Raw genomic sequence first — 27,637 nt, 5'->3', positions numbered from 1 at the left:
AAATTATAATGACCAAATAATAGGGCCCATTCCATGAGAGTTCTGGTAGCTTTAGATGTTTCCTTATAAAATGTCCCCATTGCAGACATCTGTAAAGCTACCACCCAGGGATCCACACATACGTTTGCTAGACATTGTGCTGTGACAGAGGCATCTAGACTGGATGCTTCTTTCAGTAAAGGTCTCTGTTTGGTTAAGACTCCAATCTCTGACCTTCTTATTTAGGTCATTGCTTGGGAGTCACCTTGAGTGGAATATACATAGGGACAAACACTTGAGAAGAAAGGGAAATTACTTACCTGTACAGTAACTGGAGTTATTCGGGTTGTGTTGTTCATATGTCTATTCCATGACCCTCTCTCCTTTCCTTCCGCTTCAACGTCCTATTACACCTTGTGGGTCTGCAGTAGAGAGGGGACTGAAATGGCGGTTGGTCCAGCTCCACCCCTTATGCTCTCGGTATGGGGCATGTGAGTGTTCAGGGCACCTGCATGGACCAACGGACACAACTAGCAAAAATCTCCAATCGCGAGCACATGGATGCATACACATCTTGAGGGGAATACATATGTGAACAACACAGCTCGAAGAACTCCAGTTACTGCACAGCAAGTCGATTCTCTTTCTTCTTCTTCGAGTGCTGTCCCTGTGGGTGCTCCACTCTAGGTGTCGGTGTGTCCCGGTGCCATTGATCGGAGATTTTCGGTAGCAGTGCCTGGCTGAGATGCAGGTGCTCAGATGGTATCTCCCATCTCGTTGGAATCTTCCTGAGTGCCTGCATCCCGCACGCCCCTCAGTTTCTTCTCAACCGTCCCCGGCTGAAGACAGGACTCGGGGCAGTGCTGATCCTCTTCCCTGGTCTCTGTAGGAACAAAGTAACAAGAATATAGAAATAGTTATTAGTTACATCCCAGTTGTTTCCTTTCCTTTAGTGTAGTTACACAGTGACTTAGTTTTTAAAAAAAAATCCCTCAGGCTTGTCTCTCGCTGAGACACTCTCCCCTGCCATTTCTAATTCTCAATGCCAGGGGCTTCAGGATTCAAAAGGTGTGTTTCCTGTCAGGACTCTATGCCAAGGTCGGATGGGCACTCACATTGTGTGAAGTGCCTCAGGGAAGCCCACATCCCCGCAAAGTGCCTCCACTGTGTAAGCCTCAAGTCAAGGGCTCGGCGCGACAGGGACCTGCGGCTTAAAATGCTTCTTATGGAAAAATCCCTGCAGCCGCTTTTGGAGACGGGGAAAGTTAAACCCGCAGCAGATCGGAACCGGGGGGGAGCATTGCTTCACCCTCTCTGGAGCAGAGCAGTCTCATAGGAGAGACTTTAACAAGGGTAAGGGGCTCCTGCGAGATCCCTACCCTCTGTCCTTACAGCACCAAAGGCAGGCACCTCAGCCCAGCTCACGCCTCAACTACGGCTCCCACAGACAGTAGAGGCAGAAATTCAACCTCCCGGACACAGAAAGATTCTGCGGCACCGAGCGACTCAATGCTAAAAATAACCTCGAAGCCAGCTGCGCGCTCTGCCCCGGTGCCGACAAAGACGTTGGCACCGCATGCCTCAGGGCTAAAAATAGCCACGGTGCCGACCGCGCGCTCAGCTCCGGTGCCAGGAAGAACGTCGGCACTGAGCCTGCCTCCCGCCCCCGCACCAGCAGCGGACCCCCTACAGGGCACCTCCAACCGACCCATGGCACCGCTCACACTTTCACTTAACACACGAGAGCACAGTCCAGGCTCAGCACAGCCCAGGGAGCAGGAGCAGCACTTCTTCACTCACAGCGACCGCTCCTAGATACACAGGGCTTACTCTTCAAACAGCCGCTCTCACCACCTGAACTGGCTACTTTCACTGAGAGCGAACCTGATCTACAACAGCAAGCAGAGTTCTCCGCACCTCCCTCTCCTCCCCCACTGGAGCCTTTTCCACCTCAGGCTATGGTCCGCAGCCACCAGCCTCAGTTTCCCTACTTCACCCTATGCCTTGGCCTCAGTGGTACCCTTGGCCACATCCTCCTACCACTCATCATCAGACCTCTTCCAGGAAACCACTACCTGCTTCTGTGCCTGGATCTCCAGCTCTGTGAACTTCTAGAGTTCTTGAACCCCCTCCTGAGAACGTGAGTTATGAACCATATCCACACTCACTGAACCCTAACTCTCCATCTGCTCCAGACGGAGCCCTCTCTCCCCCGCCCCCGCAGAATGTGGACGACTGTAAACAATTTCAAGAACTTTTCAAGAGGGTGGTACTCAGTCAGGACATCCCCCTAGAACAGGTTCAGGAGACACAACATAAACTCCTCAGAATCCTTCAACCCTCTGCGCCCTCAGAGATCGCGCTCCCTATAAATGAGGCACCCCTGGAACCAGCTGATGCTCTCTGGCAAACTCCAGCTTCTTTATTACCAACCTGCAGAAAGGCTGAACGTAAATACTATGTTCCTGCTAAGGATACTGACTTCCTATTTTCTCATCCACAACCGAACTCACTCATCATCAATGCAGTCGCACAAAGAACGAAACAGCCACAATATCGGCCCACCCTGCAAGACAAGGACCTTAAATGCCTTGACGTTTTGGATCACAAGGTTTACACATCCTCCACTCTACAGTTCAGGATTGCAAACTACTCTGCACTCCTTGCCAGCTATGACTTTGATAACTACAATAAACTTTTTGAATTTGCCTCTTACATTCCAGAGGATAGGAGAGCAGACTTTAAATCAATTCTGAGCAAGGGCCAATTGATTTCCAGAATGGCCCTACAAGCCTCTTTAGACACGGTGGACACAGCAGCCCGTACGACTGCAATGGCTGTGGTTATGCACAGATCTTCATGGCTTTCTGCATCTGGCATCCCTAAAGATCTGCAGAACAAAGTGGAGGACCTCCCCTTTGATAAAGAGAAACTGTTTTCCAAAAAAACTGATGAACTACTTCACACAATGAAAGATTCTAGAGCGACACTGCGCACTCTGGGCATTCACCCATCTCTTCCCAGGAGACAACAATACCAACCCTACCAAAGGCCATGTACACAACAATATTATCGGCCTCAACCATACAACATAAATAGGAATCGCGCTAGACTCCCTAAGCACAGACAAAATCAAGCTCAAGCAACCACTTCCCCTCCATCTGGGAATAAACAACAATTTTGAAATGTTGGTCGAGGGTATGTGCGACCACCCCTTGATTCCACAGCCTACTTGCCCATTTGGCCACCGCCTCCAGAGTTTCCAACATGCCTGGCAGCAAATTACACAGGATCGCTGGGTCCTCGAAATAGTTCAGTCCGGTTACTCTATCCCATTCATATCCTATCATCCTACCCTTCCCTGTCCTTCTTCAGGGACCCCTCTCACGAGCACCTATTTAGCGCAGAAGTGACTCATCTTCTATAGCTAGGTGCAGGGGAGCCTGTGCTGATGCAACATCAAGGGAAAGGTTTCTACTCCCATTACTTCCTGACTCAGAAAAAGACTGGGAGATGGAGGTCTATACTAGACTTACGCCGACTGAACAAATTTGTGAGGATACAAAAATTCAAAATGTTCACACTGAGCACAATAATTCCTGCACTGGATCAAGGGGACTGGTTTACAGCCCTTGACCTACAAGACACCTATTTTCACATATCAATTCATCCAGTTCACAGACTCTTTCTACGCTTCACAATTGGTCACGACCATTTTCAATATAGAGTTCTTCCTTTCGGCCTCTCCACAGTGCTGAGAGTCTTTTCCAAAACTCTAGCTGTGGTCGTGACTTACGTCCACCAACATGGGATCACGCTTTTCCTGTACCTGGACGATTACCCATTTTGCCATCTCCCTCTTTCACAGTCTAGGCTTCCAAATCCACCCTGACACCGACACAACAGATCGAGTTCATCGGAGCTCATCTCGACTCAATCCAGAGCAGAGCCTCGCTCCCATGTCACAGATTCCTCGCTATCACGCAGCTCAAACGCACGCTCTCTATTCGTCCAAGGACACAGGCAAGACTCTGCCTACAGCTCCTTGGTCATATGGCAGCCACCACCTTCATGGTCCAGTACGCCAGGCTGCACATGAGATGTCTTCAGGACTGGCTCAATTCCAATTTCAAACCCAGCAGACACAGCGTAGGGATGCTGTTAACTACTCCTCTCAACGTTCTAGCTTCCCTACAGTGGTGGACAAGACCAGAGAACTTCTGCCCTGGGGTTTCCTTCCAGCAACGATCCCCAATGCTCATGCTAACCACGGACGCTTCCCTAATCGCTTGGGGAGTGCATCTAGGGGGACACAGGACACAAGGGCGGCGGTCCACATCAGAGAGACACCTACACATAAATCTCTTCGAGCTCAGAGCAGTGAGATGAGCGTGCCTTCACTTTCTTCCCCTCAAAAGGAACAAATCTATTCAGGTCTTAACAGACAACATAGCAACAGACAAAAGGGAGCCCGATCACATTCCCTTTGCATGGAAGCCATCCAACTATGGAACTGGTGTATACAACATCAAATACAAATCACTGCTTCCTACCTACCAGGCTGCCACAACACTACTGACGACGCACTCAGCATGCACTTCTTGACAGAACACGAATGGGAGCTGCACCCCACAATACTTCAATAGCTCTTCTCCCTCTGGGGCACCCCGTCAATAGATCTCTTTGCCACAACCCAGAATCGAAAATGTCCCCGGTTTTGCTCCAGAGCAGGACTTGGAACTGCATCTCTAGGAGATGCATTCCTCATCCCATGGAACAACTCTTTCCTGTACGCCTTCCCACCAATCACTCTGCTACACAGGGTTCCTCGGAAGATTGTAGATGACAAGGCCCGGGTCATGCTATTGTCCTGGCTTGGCTGAGACAGACGTGGTATCTCTACCTACGCTGCATGTCCTCCCGTCACCCACGGGCTCTCCCCAACAGGCCAGCTCTCCTTTTCCAGAACAACAGATAGGTTCTTCACCCCCAGCTCCAAAAGCTCCACCTCACAGCGTGGTTCCTTCATCGTTCCAAATCCATGAACTAGCCTGTTCCGAGCAAGTCCGATATGTCCTCCTGCACAGTACGAAAGACTCCACTCGTAAAACCCACCTGCAGAAGTGGAAGCGTTTTGCTCTCTGGTGCTCACGTAATCACTTAGTGCCCAATACGGTGACCCTCCCTAACATTCCAGACTACCTCCTGAAACTAAAACAAGACGGACTTTCGCTCAGCTCCATCAAAGTGCTCCTAGTGGTGCTTACCACTTTCCATGACCTCTTAGAAGGTTATTCACTCTTTACCCATCCCGCCATAAAAAAATTTCTCATGAGCCTGCAAAATCTCTACCCTGAAATTTACCCAACGGCTGCTTAATGGAATCTTAACCTCGTTCTACATGCTCTCATGAAACCTCCATTCGAGTCCTTGTCTACCTCCTCTCATCTCCATATGTCCATGAAAGTGGCTTTCTTAGTTGCCATAACATCGGCAAGGAGAGTAGGTGAAATGAGTGCCCTGATGGCCGACCCTTCCTACACAATCTTCTCCAAAGACAAAGTCACTTTGAGACCACACCCTAATTTCTTCCTAAGGTGGTATCTACCTTCCACCTCAACCAACCTATATACTTACCTACTTTCTATCTCAAACCTCACAAGACTCTGCAAGAGACAACCCTGCATACTCTCGACGTCAGGCGAGCAATCGCCTTTTATTTAGACAGGACTAAACCATTTCGTAAGTCCCCACGACTCTGTTTCCATTACCGAAAGATCAAAGGGTATGGCTATCTCTAAACAACGTCTGTCCAGGTGGATCTCTGACTGCATCAGATCCTGTTACCACATGCAAAATCTTCAACCACCCGAAGGCATTAGAACTCATTCCACTTGAGCTATGTCAATATCCGTTGCCTTCCTACACAATGTTCCCATGCCTGACATCTGCAAAGCGGCTACATGGTCATCTGAAAGCACGTTTGCAAAACACTATGCTCTCACGCAAGACACCACGGTAGACACTATAGTAGGCCATACAGTACTATCTACAGTACTCACTGCCGCATCTCTAAAGTCCCACCAACCACAGTGGGTACTGTTACACATTCACCTAGAGTGTAGCACCCATAGGGACAGCACTTGAAGAAGGTTACTCACCTTGCAGGAACTGAAGTTCTTCGGGATGTGTGTCCCTGTGGGTGCTCCACTCCCTGCCCTCCTCCCCTCTACTTTGGAGTACTAGTAAAATCGCTCCACAGTAGAGAAGGAACTGAGGGGGGTGCGGGACACAGGTGCTCAGGAAGATTCCAACGAGACAGGAGATACCATCTAAGCGCCTGCGTCCCAACCAGGCATTGCTACCGAAAATCTCCGATCGACAGTGCCGGGACACACCGACACCTAGAGTGGAGCACCCACAGGGACACACATCTTGAAGAACTTCAGTTAGTGCAAGGTGAGTAACCTTCTCTTCTATGTATCTCCAATATTCCCAAATATTAAACAGCACCACGTCTTCCTTCTGATCCGGACAGTCTGGATGGTCATTTCCCAAACTGCCTGAGGTGTCTCCGGTCTGGTTTTTAGCTCTCTGCTGTTCAAAGGTGTCTGGATGTGGCACAGCTGGCAGGCACAGACTCACTTTTTATTAGTCAGTTTCAAGCTCACTAGAAATTCTCTGCTGAATAGCGCAATCAGGACACCATTGTGCTCAGCATTAGCCTCTGCAAGGGTGTCTCCACAATCAATCCTCTACAGCCAAAATAGTCCTGCTTGAAACAGGATGACGGTAATGCAAACAAGGTATGTTTTAGTTCATGCTAGCAGGGTCTACATGGGGTAGTTACAGCACAACATTTTAGTGTGCATTGCAGTTCAGACCCCCATATCCACACTGTGGGGCTGTGTAGACAAGCCCTTATACGCCATTTGCAATTACATCAACTCCCTGAGTCCCTCTAGCACTTCGTGGTGACATTCCTGGTGCTCTTCTGGAGACAGAGAAATGCCAAATGGCCTTCCTAGCCATCTAGATTTGCCTAAAGGAGTCCAGATGTTTGTCACACGTTTCACCTGCCAGAAGCCATCTGTGGTGTCTGACTAGAACAGCTCCATTGTGAAGCTGGGCAGAATCCCTCCAGTGGCTCAGAAAGTTCACTGGGAGTGCTCTGGAGCTTCACTGAGGTGTATGGAGTGAATACCAGAGTTCGTCTAGTGTTTTAATAGCTACTGGACTGCTGTCCAGTCTGTCAATCTTTTAACTTTCTTCTAGACTCCTCTCTCCATGAAGTTGTCATGCTGGTTTTTAAGTTCTTCCTTCATAGGAACTGCTGCTCTGTGTGGTGCATGTAGCAGTTCCATTTTAGGGTTGATTTCCAAGTGATGTTCTCCAGGAAGGAATCCAAGACCTTTACAAAAATCCCCATATTGATTATTTGCTCCTTTGTGACAGGCTGGAACTGTCTGATACCTTGTAGATCATTACATCGTCCGTCACTTCCAAAAGCCACAGCTTGTCACTTGATTCTGACCAAAGCATAAGCACTTACAGTGTCTCAGTTATTTCCTGGTCTGGTTTGTGAAGCTGGACTGTGTGTGGACATTTCACTGTCCTGGGGCAACCCGGGAGAATGTTAGCCTTGCAGCTGCTTCAGCGTTTGTCCACGAGGCCGTAGAATGCTTGCTTCACAGACAGACCCATGCACTGGCATTGCAGATGGGTGTGGAATGCCAAAGTGACTCAGGGCCTCTGCTCAGCCACAAAGTAGAATTTGATAAGTAAAATCTCTGACTCCACGTTACGAACTGCATTTAAATATTGCATATGAGAAACAATCTGCAGTGTTTAGCAACAGGTTTTATTGGTCCTGCAAAACCCAGGAACACTGCTGCATATGCTTGAGTACTACCTACTGGCACCTCATCTATTATCTATTTATGTACATATATGCAGAGACAGAGCACTTCTTTTGCATAGCAGCTGTTTGTGATTAATTTTCCCGAATCTAGTCGCTGCTTTTTTCAAGCTAAATTTATTTGCTTATTTTCTGCCTGTATTTCTAATCTGTCTGGTCCGATTTCCAAAGCAGTGAAGTATCTGCAGACACTGAATTTGCTGTGACAGGTTTCACAACCTTTTGTATTTATGTTCCACAAACATTCAGACAAGCAAGTGTTTCCTTTCATTCTCAATAAATGTGGGGCAAGGAGAATGTTGTAAAGACTCGGACAGTTGTGCACTTGTTCTGGACACACTTGTGTATCCATTGTGAGAGCACCTTGTGGGATGGTCTAGGCTGGATAATAGGAAAAACTTTTTCACTAGGAGGGTGGTGAAGCACTGGAATGGGTTCCCTAGGGAGGTGGTGGAATCTCCATCCTGAGAGGTTGACCTGGCCTGGCTTGACAAAGCCCTGGCTGGAATGATTTAGTTGGGGTTGGTCTTGCTTTGAGCAGGGGGTTGGACTAGATGACTTCCTGAGGTCTCTTCCAACCCTAATCTATGATTCTATGATTTGTGAGTGACTCAGTGACGGGGGAGAAACGTCCCATGTGATTTATGTGCCTAGTCACACAGCAGAGAAGTGAATATTTGAAGCAATAGTCCTGGCAAATAGTCTGTGAGCAGACCATAAGCTGAAACATGTCTATGTAAACCATGCAGTACCTGGATAATTCAGAGATAAATGGACACTTGTCAGGCCCTACCACTACCTCAGCAGAGCACCCAAGCCTGGAGTTCATGCTCAAACTCTGCCTCTGCTGGGGCTTGACTTCATTGTCAACTCAGAAACAATTACACAACTTACCATGTAGCTTTCCCCCAGTACATTCTTGACACACAAAACACCCGTGTGCATCCACACCCAAAGAACTTGTGTTCTCCTCGTATTGCAGTCGAGTTTACTCTGCTGTACGGCCCAAGGCATGGAGGGTGTGGTCAGGGGCACCTTGGGTATACAAATAATTGTTATTTTCAATCATTAATAATTAAAAAACGGCTCAATGTATTTTACTCCAAATTAAAACAAACTCAGCCTCCCTAAAACACCAACAACCGAAACCCCTTGGGTGCTGGCGCAAAGCCTGGAAAGTGTCACATCCATGGTAAGTGGTTTCAGAAAGTTCTGAGCAAACCAGGTACTTACAAGAGCAGTTTAGTTTTATCCTTAGCTGTAGCTTGGACTGTTCCTTACCTGGGAAGGTTAGACTGACTATGCATGTGGGGACAGGAAGGTTCCCCCAGGACATGCTGGCAGGAAGCTAGGGGCATGTTGTTCTCTATATTATTGCTGGATCAAGGCTCCGTTGGAGTTGGGCTTTGGGGGCTGGGAAACCTGTAACTTCCATATTTTTTTTTGAATGCAGGATCCAAGGAGGCGATCCAAGATGTGTACGAACATTCTGTTTAATGAAAGATGAACTCACCTGCATACTACAGAGAGCCAGAGTGGACAAAACATTCAGGAAATGAACAAGAACTGGAATCAGTGACTTATTTCCTGTTTCTCTGAGCAGGTAGTGTAGTAACAGTCCTAGTCTGCCCCACACTGAGAAACAAAATGTGCTGGTAACCTCCATGATGCCCCCTTCTGCCTGCTCCCTGCCCACTTTACTGTATTGTGGTCACACAAATCCACCGCTCCTCTCTCTTTTTAAGGCACGGACAGCACACACTGATCAGAAGACACTCTGGGGGCATGGACTTACTCATTCCAACCCTGTGTCCAGTGTTCGTTATCTGGAGAGCCTGCTGGGTAGTCATAAACCGGTATTTTGGCATGGTCACAAACCTGGGGGAGTTTGGAGGCTTTTGGAAATGTTTTGGAAATGGGCAGACCTGTGAGACTAAAAACTGCAGAGATGACATTATAAAGCCAAATAGCTCCTGCCTTTTTCATGTTGTCACTTAGGTCAAAGTCAGGCCAGCCTACTTCACTAACCCTGAATCCTCTTATTTCTCTAACTTAAGCACAAGATGCTCTCTTCCACTTCTACACTGCAGGAGCTCTCTGAGGTCCTGAGTCCGCAAGATGCTTCCATTGACTGCAGTGGGAATTGAGGGTCCCTGCCACTTGGCAATTGACTGTCCTTCAGCTGAGGCCAGGGTGGGGACAACTTGTCTTTTTGCCCATACTAGGATCCAGCTGGAGGAGCAGTGAGGACATTCAGGATTCTGCTAGCATTTCCAGGAAAGAGCTGGGGCTGAGAATCTTCTCAGAATCCATTACATTACCTGGAAGTGTTATTGGATTCCTCATTCATCACATAAGTCTTTGCTTAATTATCAAAGTAGTTATAAAGGCCAGGTCTGTAATAGTGCTGAGTAGCTCACTTGCAGTGCATGTTTCAAAGCCTCTCTTTTCTGGAAAGCTTGGGAATCATGGAGAAATGAGAGACTACGCTCTTAATCCATGAGCCAGCATGGGTCCTCCTTCTCTGCCTTCCTCATCGTGATCATTGCCATCATCATCACATGACACAGTAAGACGCACACTCAAGTCCCTGGGAAAGCATCTGGGACAGTAAATGCTCAGTAGCTCCCCATCCCAACTAGCATTTCTGGAATCTTAAGCTCTTTTCAGTGACCTGCAAAAGAATTCTTCAAAATCAGCTGTGTCCTTTTTTAGCTTCTTTCTGATGGAGACAGAAGGCTGGAAAAATTAGGGAGGGGTTTTTGTCGTTGCTTGTATTTACTTTAGAAATCCAGGAATTCATGGATTCACAAGTGTTAAGGCCAGAAGGGAGCATTATGATCATCTAATCTGAGCTCCTGTAATAACACAAGCCAGAGAACATCACTCAGTGAGTCCTGCATCACATCCATGATTTCTTATTGCAACATAAGAACATATGGACTGGAAAGGACCTCCTAGGCCTTTGACTCCAGTCCCCCGCTGTCGCAGCCAACCCTGTCAGATAATCTCATTCATAACTGTATCAATCTGCATGTTAAAACCAGTGATGTTGTTTGGCCCCACTACCCCCCTTGGAAGGCTGTTCCAGAATCACACTGCTCTAGAACTGAGCTAGAGCAGATCTGTTAGAAAGAGATGCATATTAAATTTGACCTCAGTTCAGTGTGCAGCTGTGGTCAAAAAAGCAAAGAAGATGCATGCAGACTGGCACTGAGAATAATAGGGAAGCTATTATAATGCCATTATAGAAATTGGTGGTGCAGCCTCCCCTGGAATGGCGCAGCTCTAATCAGCCCTCTCAGGAAGGATAGTGTGGACATGAAGGGTTTCAGAGGGCGAGGGTGATGAGAATGATCAGGGACTGGAAAAACTCATGTGGAAAGATTGGGATTGTTACCTTAGAGAGGAGACAGATCAGACTAATGAACGGTCTCAAGAAGGGAGCTGCCATGGGGAGGGGGGTGCGCCTTAGGGCAGAGGGTTGCTACAGGGCTCGGGGGGGTGGAGGCGCAAGGGTGGAAGTTTCGCCTAGGGTGCGAAACATCCTTGCACTCGCCCTGCCTGTAGGAGAGACCAGACTGAGACCTAATGTGGAGACAGATTTTCCCACAGCTGCTACAATGAGGTGGTTGCGCTCAGGGGCAATAGGTTTGTATAATTTCTGGTGGTGCCCAGAATGAGTCCAAGTCATGAGAGGGTGAGAGGTGCAGCGCGTATCTCGAGCGGCTCCCCAAAGCAACCTGCACACCCGTCTGACAGCGGCACCGAGGCAGGGGGACTGGGAGTCTTCGTGTGCCAGTGCCCACAGGCACTGCTCCTGCATCTCCCATTGGCTGCAGTTCCCGACCAATGGGAGCTGTGGAGTCAGTGCTCAGGGCGGGGCAGCCCAGGGAGACCCCCCCCCCGACTCCCGGGGCTGCAGGGACATGCCAGTCGCTTCCAAGAGTGGCACAGAGTGAAGGTGGGCAGGAAGCTGCCTTTTTTAAATCACCTGGGGGCAGCAGGCGGGGCCAGAAGATGCTCCGGGGGAGGCACAAGGGGGTGGCAGGCGGGGCCAGGGGAGAGACCTGGCCCTGAACGTTGGGAGAGTCGGGACCCTGGGCCCTGAATATTCCTGGAGCACAGGCCCCATGGACCCATAAAGCTTGCGGCCCATTTGCACCTTTCTCCGAGGCACCTGGGGCTGGCCCCTCTCAGAGACAGGGCCTTGGCATGGATGGATCTTGGTCTAACACTTGTGTTCTGTCCTGGCTTTGATATGGGAGCTTTGGGGGAGGGGTCCCAGGGAAGTTTACTGTGAATTCTGAACCCCTTAATCAGTAACAATGGCTTTCTGTCTCCCAAGTGTCCACTGCCATTGAAATTAGCCAGGTGTAATAGCAGCTAACCAACACCACTGCTGTAAATAGTCTAACCAAAAGCTCTTCTCCCAGTTGGTCTGCTCTCGTTCTGTTGGCTCCTGTGATATCACCATTTCACTAGTTCTCCAGCCAACTGCAGTCTTTCAGCATGGAGAGGGGCTGGATTTCTAAGGTCAAAGACAGATTTGTATCTTAAACTTTGCAGGCTTTCTTTCTCCATCAGAAAGAAGAAAGAAAAGGACATAAGCCCAGTCCCCCTTTTCCCCCAAGCAGGTCACCTTTAAAGTAGAAGTGAAAGCAGGAGCTGGCCTAGATTCCCCAGATTCTGCTTACGGACAGTGCATGCTGGCCTATGGCTCTTCTTATGCAGGTCATCACATGCCCCAGCCAAATGCTGTTCAATTGTCTTTGTTAAGACAATTGAACTCCAAGCTGCTTTCAGACCAAGGGCAGGATCCTGCACAGTGCGGCCTTCCACCCCCGAGCTAAACCCCCACTGATGGGCCCACTCGGCACCTTGAAAGACTAGGCCTCTCATTCGCAGTTTAACAGTATTCATCTCTTTCCCTTAGGACAGTGGTTCTCAAATGTTTGTATGGCTGCCCCCTTTCACACAGCAAGCCTCTGAGTGCGACCCCCCCGTATACATTAAAAACACTTCTTTACATATTTAACACCATTATAAATGCTGGAGGCAAAGCGGGGTTTGGGGTGGAGGCTGACAGCTCGTGGCCCCCCACGTAAGGACCTTGTGACCCCGAGGGCTCCCAACCCCCAATCTGAGAAGCCCTGCCTTAGGAGGACTCTGGCTGGCATAGGTCCCAAGCTCAGTGGAATGTGTGCTCCATAGTAAAGGACCCCTGCTGCTCTGTACTGCAGTATTAGGTGGGCTGCATTGGGCAGCTCCCACTTTAAAGTGTTTTTATTTCCTGGCCTTATGCTGCTACTTTTCTTTCACAAAACCAACCTATCAAGGCCTCAGGATCCCTCTGGGCATGGAGAGCAGATCTAGGAAGTAGTTTAGATGGGGGAGGGTTTGCCGTTCTGTCCATATGGGTTATCAGATGGGAAGAGCTCTGTCTGGAAGAGTTAATCCAAGGCACTATTCAATAAAAGGAGGAATAGACTCCTTAGCTATCTAAGAGGGGAGGTGATGTAAGAATCAATGACAAATAATCCTGACGTGCTGAACACTTGCACCTCCAAATGGCATGTAACTTCAAGGAGACTCCCAGGAGCTCAGCAGTACTCAGGATCAGGCACTGCATGTCAGCAGTGTTTGTCCAAGGCAGGGGTTCAGGGTTAAGCTCTCATCCTTGCCCTATAGAGCAGAGGCCCCCGCTGGGAATAGAAGTGAAAGCCAGAGCTGCTCAAATGAGGATTACCAGCACTTCCCCGGAGCCCCCGGCAGCTGAGTTACAGCCTCTTCCTAGGACAGCCCGCGTCAACGAGAGGAGCCCGAAGCAGGCACAGCTCCCGTAGCTGTGTCTATAGCCTCCTTCATTCACGCAAACAGCCCTCTGTTCCTTCGTCTTGTAAAGCTCAGATCCTTTTGAAATGTGAACATGGTTTTTAGTTTTTGCTGAGTCTGTTCTGCAAGGCTCTTGGGTGTTTTGGGTAAATTACAAACCAAAAAGGAAGAATAGGTTTTTTTATATATGCAAATCTGTATATTTATGTCTGAGATGGAAACAAAGATGTTTGAATATGGTGATGTGCTCAGAAATATATTTATTTACTAATATATTTATCCACGTATCAGGTCTGTTCTTGTGTTTTTGTTCTGTATACAGTCATCAGAGGCTTGTGTTCTAAGAAGGTGCCTCCTTCCAATTCCACAGAAATAAATTATTTCAAATATCTCCTGTTAGCCTCTGATGTTGATGAGAAGGACACTCCCAAGCTCCTAGCTGTAGGTGGGAGCAGGAGGTGCAGTCCAGTGCGTGTGTACAGTCAAGTACTTGAAAGTTGGTTGCCTCTGCAACTTTAATTCTGCCCTCTTGTGCACCCAACTTGTGCACTGAATGAGGCAGAGGACTTATAGGAAAAATAATATGTGACCAAGTAATTAAAAACTCTATCGCAATACACACGCACAAAGAAGGAAAATTAAGGTTGCATGGGCAACCCTAAAGTAGGCATTTCTTAACTTTCAAGTGCTAGACTTTGCAACTTAAATAAGCAACAAAGAGTCCTGTGGCACCTCATAGACTAACAGACATATTGGAGCATGAGCTTTTGTGGGTGAATACCCACTTCATCAGATGACATGCGTCTGACGAAGTGACTAGTCACCCATGGAAGCTTATGCTTCAATATGTCTGTTAGTCTATAAGGTGCCACAGGATTCTTTGTTGCTTTTTACAGATCCAGACTAACTCAGCTACCCCTCTGATGCTCAACTTAAATAATGTTCTTTCAATGTAGTTTTCTTCTAGGTAATCTAGTTGTTTTAAAAAAAATAAAAACAAATGCTATTGTGTACAAATGTAACAACCCAACACACATCAGCAGTAGGAACTGAACCTGTAGTACTGCCTGCTAGCACCTTATCTGGTAAGAGAAGAACTTAGTTAGCCCATCGGGGAGAGGGACTGCTGACTGTGAAGGTATGGGTGTGGATGAGGTGAAAACCACCCTGGCTCACTTTCTCTCCCTTCTCCCCCACAACCAGGATGTGGGGATCTACTCCCATATGTAGTGTCTCAAGGGGGGAATGGGCCACTGGAGCTGTGTGCCAGGTTTGGAGGATGGTCATTGGGAGCCTGGCCCAGCTGTCTCTGTCCATGAGTAACTATTGTACTTACCCTCTCCCCACCCCTCGGGCAGCCAGCATTGTGAAGATAGCACAGTAGACAGGACTGCTTCTGCCTCCTGACAAGCCCAAGCTGTAGTTCTGTGTTAGCTGCCTGTGCAATCTGCTGATTTCAGGAATTCCAGTAGCCTGAGAAAAGCACTGCACAAACATTAACGTCACAAGCCCCTCATTCCTTGCAATGAGTAGGAGTTGGAATCAGACACAACAGAGACATCCCTCTTCAGGTACAGTAACTCCTCCCTTAACGTTGTAGTTCTGTTCCTTAAAAATGCAACTTTAAGCAGAACGTGGTTAAGCAAATCCAATTTTCCCATAAGAATAAATGTAAATGAAGGGATTAGGTTCCAGGGAAAATTTTTTTCAGCAGACAAAAGACTATATTTTACACACACACACACACACACACACACACACACACACACACACACACACACACACACAGTACATGTTTTAAACAAACAATTTAATACTGGTACACAGTGATGATGATTGTGAAGCTTGGTTGAGGTGGAGGAGTCAGAGGGTGGGATATTTGCCTTACTGCTAAATGATGAACTAGCAACTGGCTGAGCCCTCAAGGGTTAACTCTCTCACTTGACAAGGCAGCAGGAATGGAGGGAGAGATGCACATTTCCCCTTGAAGTACACCACCTTGTTAGTTAGATCAGCTTGCTGAGACTGCAGCTGCTCCAAGCTCACTCCGTCCTGGGCTCTGGTGTGCCCCCCCTGCACTACGGAAGATGGGGTAAGGGGGGAGAAGGGGGAAACCCTGACATTAGCCCCCCTTTTCCTTCCCTCTCCCCCTCACAGAAAGCAGGAGTCTTGGGGAGCAGCTCCAAGGTGGAGGGCAGGAGCAGCACATGGCAGTGGGGGGAGGGGCAGCTGCTGCACAGGGAACTTAGGGGAGTGGGGAGCTGATAGGGGGGCTTCCGGTCCACCCTGGTTCCAAGCCCCCACCAGCTAGCTGCAACGGGCTGCTCTTCCTGCAAGCAGGTGGCTGCCAAATGATGTTAAAAGGGAGCGTTGCACAACTTTAAACGAGCATGTTCCCTCATTGATCAGCAACATAACAATGAAACAATGTTAACTGGGACAACTTTAAGTGAGGCGTTACTGTACCTTTGGTGGCTTCCCATCCCCTTCCTGGGAGAAAAGACAGGACAAGTCATATTCCTGGGGCAACAAAATGGCTTCCTCATCTCTCCCCTCCTGATACTCTAAAGTGAGGAGGTGAAGATAGGGCATTAGATGAATGTGTGGGAGGATGGGAGAGTTAAACAGAGAAAAAGGAAAGGAAAGTGAATCAAATCAAAAACTGAAAAGTAAAGGAAAAGAGGCAGGAAGATAGAAAAAGGAGAGCATTGGATGGACTGCAGCTTTGAGCGGTATGGCAATTTACTTTTTATTGTGCATAACCCACACAAACACAGAGTGGGTCTGTATCTTCCTGTGGCTGGACTACACAGAGGATTATGAACCAGCTACAACCCATGTGCTAACATAGCACAGGCCAAAGAGGCTCATGGTTCATACCCAGGCTCTCTAGTGGGTTTGTGCTTGAGCAGCTAGTCTGCGCTGCCACAGTTTAATTACTATTGGTACCTGAACTAGCTAGATTAAAACTAGCTCAGGTATGTCTACACATGCTGCAGTCACACCTCCAATTGCAGGGCAGGCATACTCCAAAAGAGCCAGAGGAAAGAAGCCAGACCCATTTCAGCGGAAACCAGCCACTTGTGCACTGTTCCCCTTCCTTCAGGCAAGGGTATTTCTGTCTTGCTGCCAGAAGAATGAACTGGAGACCTGTTTTCTCTTCTCAAGCCACACACAGTTTCCAGAGCCAGTAACAGAGTCCAAAACTCCTGGTCACTAAAGCCCAGATCCTCAAAGGTATTTAGGGCCCTAACTTCCATGGAGGATCTGGGCCCAATAATCTCCTATTGGCTAATGAACAGTCGGGTAACTGGCTGGGGAAATGCAGGTCAAATCCTGCTCCAGTGGCCGGTCTGCACTAGTGTCCGCGGTCTCTCCTGCAGCTCAGCCGGCAAGAGGCTTCCCAAAGCAGCTACAGATCCGGGGGCAGAGTCCCGTGGGGCCGAGTCCCGTGGGGCCGTGCAGACTAACAGCCCCGCTGGAGGGGGAGCGCAGCGCTCCAGGGCTCGGCCCAGCGCCGCTCCCGCGGGAAGGCTCTGGCCGCACACCCCTCGCGCAGCCCGGACCCGGATGTAACGCCGCGAAGCCCGCAGCGGGGCACGTGTCCCGGACCCGCCTGTTCAGGGCCTGGCCGAGCAGCGCCTGGGAGCAGCTGGACCCCGCGTCACGCGGCCAGCGGGGCCGCCACGGCTCAGGCCCCCCCACCCCGCGGCGCTGCCGGCAGGAGAAGCCGGGCCGGGCCGGGCCCCCGCGGAGTCAGCGCTAAGCCGGTTGCTAAGTGACGTCAGGCCCGTTGCCAAGCCCCGCTCCCGCCTCGCCCACCCGGGAACGACGCCTTCTGCGCTTGCGCCTGGCGCCGGGAGTGGCGCGGGACCGGAAGTCCGCCTGTCCGGCACAGGAAGTGACGGAGCCGTTCGGTGGTGTGTCTCTATGGGCCGCGGGGGATTCTCTTCTTCCGGTGGGGGTGGGGCGAGCGATGGCGCTGGAGACGGTGCCCAAGGATCTGCGGCATCTGCGGGCCTGTCTGCTCTGCTCCTTGGTCAAGGTGCCGGGACGGGGGGGAGGGGGACGCGCGCGGGTCGCGGTTACAGGCGCGTGGGCGGAGAGGGGACACGCGGGGGGGTCGGGCGCGTGAGAGGAGAGTGGACACTCATCGGGGGTCGAGCGCGTGAGAGGAGAGTGGACACGCGGGGGGGGCGAGCGCGTGGGAGACGAGAGTGGACACGCGGGGGGGTCGAGCGCGTGAGAGGAGAGTGGACACTCATCGGGGGTCGAGCGCGTGGGGCGGGGTGGACACGCGTGGGGATACCAGGCTCTGATCCCTCTTCTCCTGCCACACAGACGATCGACCAGTTCGAGTATGACGGGTGCGATAACTGCGACGCCTACCTGCAGATGAAGGGCAACCGTGAGATGGTCTATGACTGCACCAGCTCCTCCTTTGATGGGTGAGCCCCAGGGCGAGGCAGCTTGGGGGCCACGGTGACTTTCTGGGAACTTGGGTGCTACGAGACACCAGCTCTAGCACTTCCTGGCCCGGCTGCTCCCCCAGGGGCTCCCCCTTGGGCTTGGCCTAGCATGTCACAAGACTGATGTGAGGCTGAGGGTATGGTCTAGGCACAGTCATGACTGGCCTGGGTCAGCTGACTTGGCCTTGTGGCGCTCAAGCTGCAAGGGTGTAAAATTGCAGTGTAGATGCTTGAGCTGGAGCCTAGGTTCTGAGATCCTGTGATGGTGAAGCCTGGACTCCAGCCTGACCCTGAATCTCTACCCTGCAGTTTTTAGCCCCGCAGACTGAGTCAGCTGACCCAGGCTAAGAGCCTTGGTGATGCAAGTTTTTTATCGCAGTGTGGATGTACCTTGAGGCTTCCTAGTGGTCTCGCCATAGGCTACAGTGCCTGCCAGTGGGCGTGGAAGCCAGAGATGTTGTATTGGGGCTCTGTAATGAGGAGCATGACCGTATCCCTCTGTTGCTTACAGAAGGAGAACAGCATCCTCCAGCTGGGGAGCCCCCACATGGACAAGTATCACAGCTGTGAGGGAGGTTAAACAAACCAAGGATAACTTTAAGGACCTGAGAAAAGAACTGAGGATGGGGTTGCCTCTGGTCATCTTAAGGATGCTTCCAAGGCTGAGCATGGACAAAGACAGGAGACTGTATAACAGAGATGGTCAAACTTACTGACCATGTGAGCCATGTGTGATGGTCTTCAGAAATTTGAGAGCCAGGTGCACCTGCCAGGGCTTGTGGCTTCTGCCCTGCGGCAGGGTGGAGTGGCTATGGGCTCCAGCCCTGCAGGAGGCACCTGCTGGGGCTTGAAGGTTCACCAAGAATGGGGCTGAAGCCACCAAACCCCAGCATACACCTCCCGCAGGGCTGAAGCTCCTCGACCTCTCTCTCCTCTGGGCAGATGCCCCGAGCCCAGCCATCCTGGTGCAGGTCAGAAGTCCTGAGCTCCCCCCGTCCAGCCTGGTGGGTGGAGAATGGGAGGGCTGCACTCTAACTGTAAAAGAGCCACATCTGGCTTGCGAGCCACAGTTTGACCACCCCACCGTATAATACAGATTCATGAACTCTAAGGCCGGAAGGAATTGTGACCATGTAGTAGTCTGACCCATAGAACACAAGCCAGAACACTTCATTAAAGTGATTTCTGAAGCAGAACTTTCAGAAAAACATGCAATCTTGATTTAAAAATTGTTAGTGATGGAGAATCCACCAAAATCCTTGGTAAATTGTTCTAATGGTTAATTACGCTCATTGTTCAGAAATTACGCCTTATTTCCCATCTGAATTTGTCTAGCATCTACTTCCAGCCATTGGATTGTGTCATAGCTTTCTCTGCTAGATTGAAGAGCTCATTATTAAATATTGGTTCCCCCTGTAGATACTTAGACTAATCAAGTCACACTTTAACCTTCTCTTTGGTTAGCTAAATAGATTTAGCTCTTTGAGTCTATCACTATAGGGCAGGCTTTCTAATCTTTGAATCCTTCTCATAGCTTTTCTCTGAACCCTTTCCAATTTATCAACAGCCTTCTTGAATTGTGGGCACCAGAACTGGACGCAGTATTCAACAGTGGTTGCACCAGGGCCGAATACAGATGTAAAATAACCTTTCTACCCCCCACTCAAGAATCTTCTGTTTATGCATCCCAGGATCGCATTATCACTTTTTGCTACAGCTTCCCATGGCAGCTCGTATTCAGCTGATTATCCACCTCATCCCACAAATCTTTTTCAGGGTCACTGCTTTCCAGGATGGAGTCCCCCATTGTGTAAATATGGCCTACGTTCTTTGTTCCTAGTTGTATGCATTTTCATTTAACTGCAGTAGAACACACATTGTTTGTTTGTGCTCAGTTTACCATGAGATCCAGATCACTCTGAATCTGTAACCTGTTTCATTATTTATCACTTCCCTTATTTTTCTGTCATCTGTGAACTTTATCAGTGATGATTTCATATTTCCTTTCAGGTCACTTGGAAAAATGTTAATTAGCATAGGGCCAAGAATCTGTGTGACCCTGCTGGAAACATGCCCAATAGGATGACAATTCCCTGTTTACAGTTACATTTTGAGATCTATTAGTTAGCCAGTTGGTAATCAGTTTAGTGTATGCCGTGTTAATATGCAGTCCCTTGGATTCTCATGCTGTATTGGAGGATAGCAAATGTACTCGTGGTTAAAAAATACACTGGGAATGATCTGGAATATCGCAAACAGGCTCTTTGCATCTGTTAAACTGGTTGAAATAATTAATATCAGCTAGTTGTACTAGAATTCTAAGTGTTGTCGGTTCTCTTAAATTAATTTATCAGCAACGTAATTAATTATCATCAATCCCCCTGCTGCAGGAACTTTTGTGAAAATGCAACAAGTTCTTGCCTTCATATGGCTGGCGGGTGGGGGAAGAGCCCCACACTGTGCATTGTAGTTTAGGGGAGGATGCATTGAGAGGTGAGTGAGGGGCCATGAGTTCTAGTCTCTTCCACTGACAGCTGCTAATATTTCTGTTCCTTTAACCAAAGTCTCTGACTGTTACCTTGGGAGAGGTAACTATCGTAGGCGCCTGTCACAGATGAGCTAACGCTTGCACAGATTCACTTCGGGCAAAACTGGTAACAGAATCCATGTCTCTAGTATAGTAGAGCCAAGTCTGTAAAATTTTGCCATACAGCCTTCAGTAGGAACAACCGGAACCATGTGTACGCCTTGTTGGGACCCAAGACATAACAAACAGTATGAACCAGAGTAAGCCTTGGCAGTACAGTGACACACCTGATATTGGCTAACCAAGTAAGCCCATTTCTGACCGGAGAGGATGGTACAAGAACACACACAGGTTTCAAATAACTTTGTAAACAAATTTTCGAGAGGTGGTACAGGATCTCACCGACCCCTCATAAGATCAGGAGGGGATGACAGGATAATGGATGCGGGTATTTTGTTGGAAGTAGAAGGTACAAGAAGAAGGGCAGTAACTAACAACACCTGGAGTGTCAGACGTAACTTGTTTGTATCAGTGTATAAAAGAAGAAACTATAAAAGGGGCCACTTTGTAATGGCTGAGGGGACAGCATCCTTTTATGCTGACTGAGGCATTACCTTGTCATATGTGTGTCAATGTCCCTGTGACCCATTGGCCAGGCGCTTGTACTGTGCTTTGCTGACAATAAACCTGGCCAAGCACCTTCACCACAGAGCCGAGCCTGTGGCCTTTCTTTATGAACGGCATTTTCTGCTGACTCGGCAAGCTGCCCTCTCTGCTAGTGCCGCTAACCCCAGAGCTCCAAGAACAGCAGCATTAACAACTCTGCAGCACAGCAGTGCCCTGTAGCACTAACACCTCCATGTGCTTGTGTAGCCCCTGCTTACACAATGTGGTGAAGTCTCTTGCTGCTGCTACTACATCCAGAGGTCCACGGTTCAGTTCCCTTGCTGGTCAGACACGGGTGCTGTTATGTCAGGCCATGCTGTCTGTAACACTAGCCCACACTCTGCTCTCCGGGCCAGGGATAGAAATCCAGAATCCTGCTTTCCAGTGTTCCACTGCTGCTCCACTGGGAAAGTGCGTTGTCCCTCTATGGGCCAGACCATATAGAGAATAACGTTCTCCATCTGTCCTGTGTGTGTTTGTTTTTTCTCTCCCTTTCTCTCCATCCTCCCCTCCATTTGCTCTTGTAGCTGAAGGGAAAGAGGTCTTTACTGTTGTTAGGAGGCTAATATGAGGGGACAAGGAGTCCAGGGGAGCTGGCTGTATTTTAAAGAAGCCTTGTTGAGGGCGCAGGAATAAACCATCCCAATGTGCAGAAAGAATAGCAAATATGGCAGGTGACCAGCTTGGCTTAACAGAGAAATCTTCAGTGAGCTTAAACTCAAAAAGGAATCTTACAAGAAGTGGAAATGTGGACAGATGACTAGGGAGGAGTATAAAAATATTGCTTGAGCATGCAGGGGTGTAATCAGGAAGGCCAAAACCCTCCATATACCTCACCCCATTGAAACTCAGACCCTGCTTCTGGAGCCACCTTGCACCCAGTCCTCTGCCTCCAGACCCCCACTCATGCACCTCCACTGCGCTCCCTGCACTCAAACACCCATCTGATGCCGCACCCTGAGCCCTCACTTCCCCAGTACCCAGACCTCCCTGGTGCAACCTCCACACCCAGACCCCCAGGCCTTGTGCTGTCAGGGTTGGGTGCAGCATCACTGCTGAGTCCGTATCCCAGGGAGAGGGATTGCAGGGTGATCTCCCACCTTCATGCAGCCAGCGCCTATGCTGCCCATTGCCATGCTGGAGCCGCTGCATTTTTTTATTTATTTATTTATTTAAAATACTGTGCACAGAACTATTGATATTTGGTGCAGAATGCCCTCTAGAGTATACGGTAACCCGTCATTGACTTGTAGGCAGCAGTGCCAACCATGTGTATAGATAGTGGAGTCTCAAGTGTCTGATCTGACTGGTCAAGGCAGACATGTCTCTGTCAACTTGCAGGAGCTGGTACCTTCCAATGGGTTAATGGGAGTCTCCTGTTTCCACACTTCCCCCTCCTCCCTTTTATCTTTTGCCAGAGGGGGCTCTGCCATGGTGACACCATAGAAGAGGGCTTAATTTTTCCTGCTAGTATCCATGACCCTGCTGCTGCCAGGTGCTGGGGAATGTGGGAGGAGGGGGTCTTAACTTGCTCTCCATCCAACCTCTGGTTAGTCTGGGTGATGGGACTTGCAGTCAGAAACATGCCTTGTGCACTAATCCGCTTCTCTTCTGCAGGATTATTGCTATGATGAGCCCTGAGGACAGCTGGGTCTCCAAGTGGCAGCGAGTCAGTGAGTGTCTCTCTCCTCTTATACTTTAGCTTATTTTCCTCTGATGAATGTTCAGGTGGCAGCAATAGCTTTCCTCACCACCCCCGCAGGGTCAGGGAGGTTGGATAAGTTTCAGGTGGGGCTGTGGAGTCCTGGCTGATGCTCTGTTGTTGAGCAGGTGTCCTTTAAAGAGGGTGATTTACTCTTCATGGGAAAAGTGCTTTCTCACTCCCTTCTAGTGTATTCCTCCCTTATTACCATTGAATTGGGAGCGGAGGTGGAGGGAATTCAACACACCAGATTACCAAGGGCTGAGTTCTTTTGCCTGGATGGTGATGTGCAGAATAACCCAGTATGTGTGCTGTCTGTCTGTCTCTCTTGCAGGTAATTTCAAGCCTGGTGTGTATGCAGTGTCTGTAACTGGTCGTCTGCCCCAAGGTAATCTGGCTGATTTTTTTTTTCTCTTGATTTTTAAAAGCGTAGTGGGATGGTGTCTCCCCGTGTAGGGGGACTCACCTGAATGCGCACATGGTGGAGGAAGGATCAGAATTCTATTCTCAGCTCTGCCATGTGCTCTCTGCCTGATTTCATTTTGAGATTACATGTTTGCTTAATAAAAGTGCAGAGCTATAATTTACCTTATAAGGCATTTGATTTAGTCACTACACACCATTCTGATCTCTCTGGTTTTAAAAAGAGAACTGTACAATATCAGAGCATGTGTTAAGCTGAGTACAAACTGGCTAATTGACCATCTCAAAAAGTAGTTGTTGATGGGGCATCATCATCAAATGCAGGTGTTAACTGGTGGGGTTCCACCAAAATGGTAGGTGATAGGCCCAATGCTGCAACATTTCCATCAGTGATCTGGATGTAAACATAAAATCATTGCTGATCAATTTTGTGGGTGAGACAGAGGAAGCTTGGTAAATGACGAAGACTGGGCAGACAGTGTTTTAGCCATGTGGGTCCCAGGCTATTAGCGAGACAGGATGGGTGAGGTAATATCTTTTTATTGGCCCACCTTCTGTGGGTGAGTGAGACAAATTGTTGAGCTTACACACAGCTCTGTAAGCTTCAGTGTTTGGCTGTGCTGCTAGAGTAACCCCCTGCCGACTGCCTAAAATTTTGCTCTATGGAAAAGTGCATGGAGAGAAACTGGGGATGGTTAAGGAGATAGGAGGTGAAGCCATCCAGGCAACCCGCCAACAGACTCAGATGGCAGCACAGAACTGACATGGTTGGCATCTGCTCAAACCTTGGCCCTACCCAGTGTTGGCATTTGGAAAAAAGGAGGAGACAATGCGATGCAGTGTTACATATCTAGGAAGAAGTGGTGCAGGCTGTACCTACCGAATGGGAGCAGTGAGCCTTTAAAGGATTTAAGGGTCAAAGTGGACAAGCAAATCATCCTGACTTCCCAGTGTGATGCCGGGGCAGATAGAGCTAATGTGAGCTGTGGTACAGAAACAGGAGTAGTGACTAGAAAGGCTATGTTCACCTCCGTATACAGCATTGATGAGACAATACTGGAAGACTGTGCAGTTGTTGAATCAACACTTTTTAAAAGATGTTGGAAAGGGTGCAGAGAAATCCAGAGAAATGATGTGAGGGCTGATGAAAATGTCTTGCAGCGAGAGACTTCAAGAGCTCAACTGTTTGACTGGTCAAGGAGAAGGTTCAGGGGAATTAATTGCATGGGGAGAAAATACTGGGTGCCAAAGGGCTCTGTAATCTAACCTAGTGCAGAATGGCTGAGCAGGACCCAGCGGCTGGATGTTAAAGCCACACAAATGCAAAGTAGAAATAGACACAAATATTTAGCGGTGATGGCACTGAGCCACTGAAACAACCTGCCAAAGGGATCGGTGAATTCTTCATCTCAGTGTTCTCAAATCCAGACTGGATGCCTTTCTGCAAGGTGCTTTAGTCAAAGACAAGTTACTGGGTCCAATCCAGGGATAACTGGGTGACATGTAATGGTCTGTGTTATACAGGCAGTCAGACTGGATGATCTAATGGGCCCTTTGAGCTGCCCTTCTCTAAAATGGGGCTGAGACTTGCCCACCTCACAAGGAGTGTGAACAGAGTAATTAGTGAGGCTTTGGGCATTATGGGAACGGGGACAGGGTGAGGGCCTACACCTGGGCAAGGGCCTACACCTCCCATAATGCTGGCATAGCCACCAGATTTCCCAAGTCTCCCTTTTCCCAATGACACTGAAGTTCTTGTTTGTCTTGTTGCAGGGATTGTGCGGGAGCTGAAGAGCCGAGGTGTGGCCTACAAATCCCGAGACACAGCCATTAAAACCTGAGCCGTCATTGCACCACATGGAGGAGTCTCCAGCACGTGGCCAGTGTTCCTTTTCTGCAGAGTGGCTGGGGTACCGAGACTGCTCTAGGAAGCAGCTCTGGTGCTTTTCAGCCCGGGGGGGGAGGGGTGGGAAGGTGAGCAGGAACTTCTAATTTGATGGTGGTGGTAGTGGGGAGCTTGGATCAGACCCAGCTGCTCAAGCATTATCTGGATTCTTATGGTGCCTCTTTTCACCAAGCAAATGGAGAATCTTTGAGGCCAGGATGGGGGAAGCAGTGGGCTGGCAGGAACACATCTGTGTATGATGAAGGGTTTCTCTAAGAGCATTATACAGACTCCCCAACCCCAAGTTTCTCAGAAGCAGCAGGTCAACCAGACATTGTGGGGGGGATGGGTCATGGGAGGAGGGTTGTTTTGTGTAACTATTTCCAATAAAAATATGGTCACAGGCATCTGTTTTCTTTTCCGAGTCACCGATTGCACCAGCCTCCTAGCAGCCTGTCTGAGGAGGGCTGGGGCCCCATGCAGGGACTCACTATGGGAGTTGGTCTGGTTGGTTGCTGCCCTTTGCATGCTGGAATTGGGCTTGGACTCTGCAACTGCCACCCCTTTCTCTGCACCTTGGGCCAGATGGGAATCCTTGCGCTCGCCGGGATGGGGCCTCGTTTCTGTACTACTGAGCAGAGTCTGACAGCTGAAGCTCCAGTGCCAGGTGCTGAAGGAAAGAGAGAGCCGGAGAGGAGGAGGATGTTAAGAGCTGCTTGCACTATCCAGTGCTCAGTAAGGGTCCCAAGCAGGCTTTCTCTGTGTGCTTGTGTAGCACCTAGCACAACCTGGAGGCAGGAGGTGAAGCTGAGGATTCTGTGGCATGTCGAGCAAGAGAGAGGCCCGTAGATGGGGCTGTGTGGAGGGGTACAGGGACTCCCGTTGGCTTGGGGAAGAGGTGAGAGGTGTGGACACCTTACACCCCACACTCCATGCAGCTTGGACTCCAGAGTCCCCTGTGCTCTCACTGGTGCCCTGCCCTCTAGGCAGATGGACCTTCCCTATTCGTCTCCTGTGAAAATGCTGCTCATGTTACTTCTGTATTTGCTCCTCTTCTATACTTGTCCAGCAAGAGCTGCTGACCAACCATTGGGGTTGGGCTGGTCTCTAACTTATAAACATTAAAGCTGACAAAGCTCATAAAAATTAGCCATGTGAATCATATTTTCCTTCACCTCTGGAACTAACCTTGCAATCAATGTCCGTTGTAATGCTCTATTTTTGCATCCTATCAGTTGAACATGGAAAACTTGCTTTGCCCGAAAGTTGCTGCATTTAAACTGAGGAGAATATTTTTGTAAGTGTGAAGAAAAATGTATGTCTGAGGGTGAGGTTTTTCCAGAGTGATTTAGGTGTACATGGCCTTGTGACTTCAGGGGTATTTCTAGTGCTGAGTCATTAAGGCATTTAGCTCATTGCTCAGAGAGATCCTTCACATTTCCCTGATTTGAAACTTTGCCTCTTGGTGTTTGTCTCGGCAGTTCGGTGATGGCTTCTTAGTCTCCCTCCAGACTTCTTGTGAGTTCAAACTCCTTGAAAATGAACATGTTGACTTCATTTGAAGAGAGGCTATCACAAGGCAAAGTTGTTAACAGTATCTGTGAATAGGGAGGGCCTTATACGAAGCAAAGGTGGCAGGATGGGAGGTGTTTTCTCTTTGGCTCCAGGGTAGGGCAGTGTGTGCCTGTGTATGTACACTCATAGACTCATAGACTCTAGGACTGGAAGGGACCTCGAGAGGTCATCAAGTCCAGTCCCCTGCCCTCATGACAGGACCAAATATTGTCTAGACCATCCCTAATAGACATTTATCTAGCCTACTCTTAAATATCTCCAGAGATGGAGAATTCCACAACTTCCCTAGGCAATCTATTCCAGTGTTTAACTACCCTGACAGGAACTTTTTCCTAATGTCCAACCTAAATCTCCCTTGCTGCAGTTTAAGCCCATTGCTTCTTGTTCTATCATTGGAGGCTAAGGTGAACAAGTTTTCTCCCTCCTCCTGATGACACCCTTTTAGATACCTGAAAACTGCTATCATGTCCCCTCTCAGTCTTCTCTTTTCCAGACTAAACAAACCCAATTCCTTCAGCCTTCCTTCATTGGTCATGTTCTCAAGACCTTTAATCATTCTTGTTGCTCTTCTCTGGACCCTTTCCAATTTCTCCACATCTTTCTTGAAATGCGGTGCCCAGAACTGGACGCAATACTCCAGTTGAGGCCTAACCAGCGC

The 27,637-nt window shown here is 49.1% G+C and overlaps 2 protein-coding genes and 1 long non-coding RNA gene across 6 annotated transcripts in view; 2 read left to right on the top strand and 1 right to left on the bottom strand.

Annotated features, from left to right (window-relative positions):
• The window catches only part of RNF43 (ring finger protein 43), a 131,031-nt gene extending 119,301 nt beyond the window's left edge, over positions 1 to 11,730 (top strand). For all 3 annotated transcript variants that reach the window (XM_030536405.1, XM_030536404.1, XM_030536402.1), the window contains one exon: positions 9,351 to 11,730. In XM_030536405.1, coding sequence (XP_030392265.1) covers positions 9,351 to 9,394 — 44 coding nt within the window. In that variant the 3' untranslated portion in view covers positions 9,395 to 11,730. The remainder of the gene's footprint in view (positions 1 to 9,350) is intronic.
• LOC115636390 lies at positions 649 to 17,389 on the bottom strand. Its single transcript, XR_003996908.1, has 3 exons — positions 16,199 to 17,389; positions 8,792 to 8,932; positions 649 to 862 (listed from the first exon to the last, which is right to left on the bottom strand). It is a non-coding gene; the product is annotated as an uncharacterized LOC115636390 (long non-coding RNA).
• A 230-nt stretch (positions 17,390 to 17,619) lies between these two features.
• SUPT4H1 (SPT4 homolog, DSIF elongation factor subunit) lies at positions 17,620 to 25,811 on the top strand. Of its 2 annotated transcripts, XM_030536406.1 has the most exons (5): positions 17,641 to 17,777; positions 18,074 to 18,180; positions 23,012 to 23,067; positions 23,431 to 23,484; positions 25,293 to 25,811. In XM_030536406.1, exons 1-5 carry the CDS (start codon positions 17,709 to 17,711, stop codon positions 25,358 to 25,360), a joined length of 354 nt encoding a protein of 117 aa, XP_030392266.1. In that variant the 5' UTR covers positions 17,641 to 17,708; the 3' UTR covers positions 25,361 to 25,811. The 2 variants fall into 2 exon arrangements, with proteins under 2 accessions (XP_030392267.1, XP_030392266.1); XM_030536407.1 differs by lacking the exons at positions 23,012 to 23,067; positions 23,431 to 23,484; positions 25,293 to 25,811 and adding an exon at positions 19,769 to 20,512 and having other exon boundaries at positions 17,620 to 17,777.
• Positions 25,812 to 27,637: the final 1,826 nt, after the last annotated feature.

This window comes from Gopherus evgoodei, chromosome 17 (assembly GCF_007399415.2).
Source record: "Gopherus evgoodei ecotype Sinaloan lineage chromosome 17, rGopEvg1_v1.p, whole genome shotgun sequence".
Lineage (NCBI taxonomy): Eukaryota > Metazoa > Chordata > Testudines > Testudinidae > Gopherus > Gopherus evgoodei.
The sequence above is the reverse complement of the archived record's forward strand: the minus strand, read 5'-3'. Positions and strand labels throughout refer to the sequence as shown.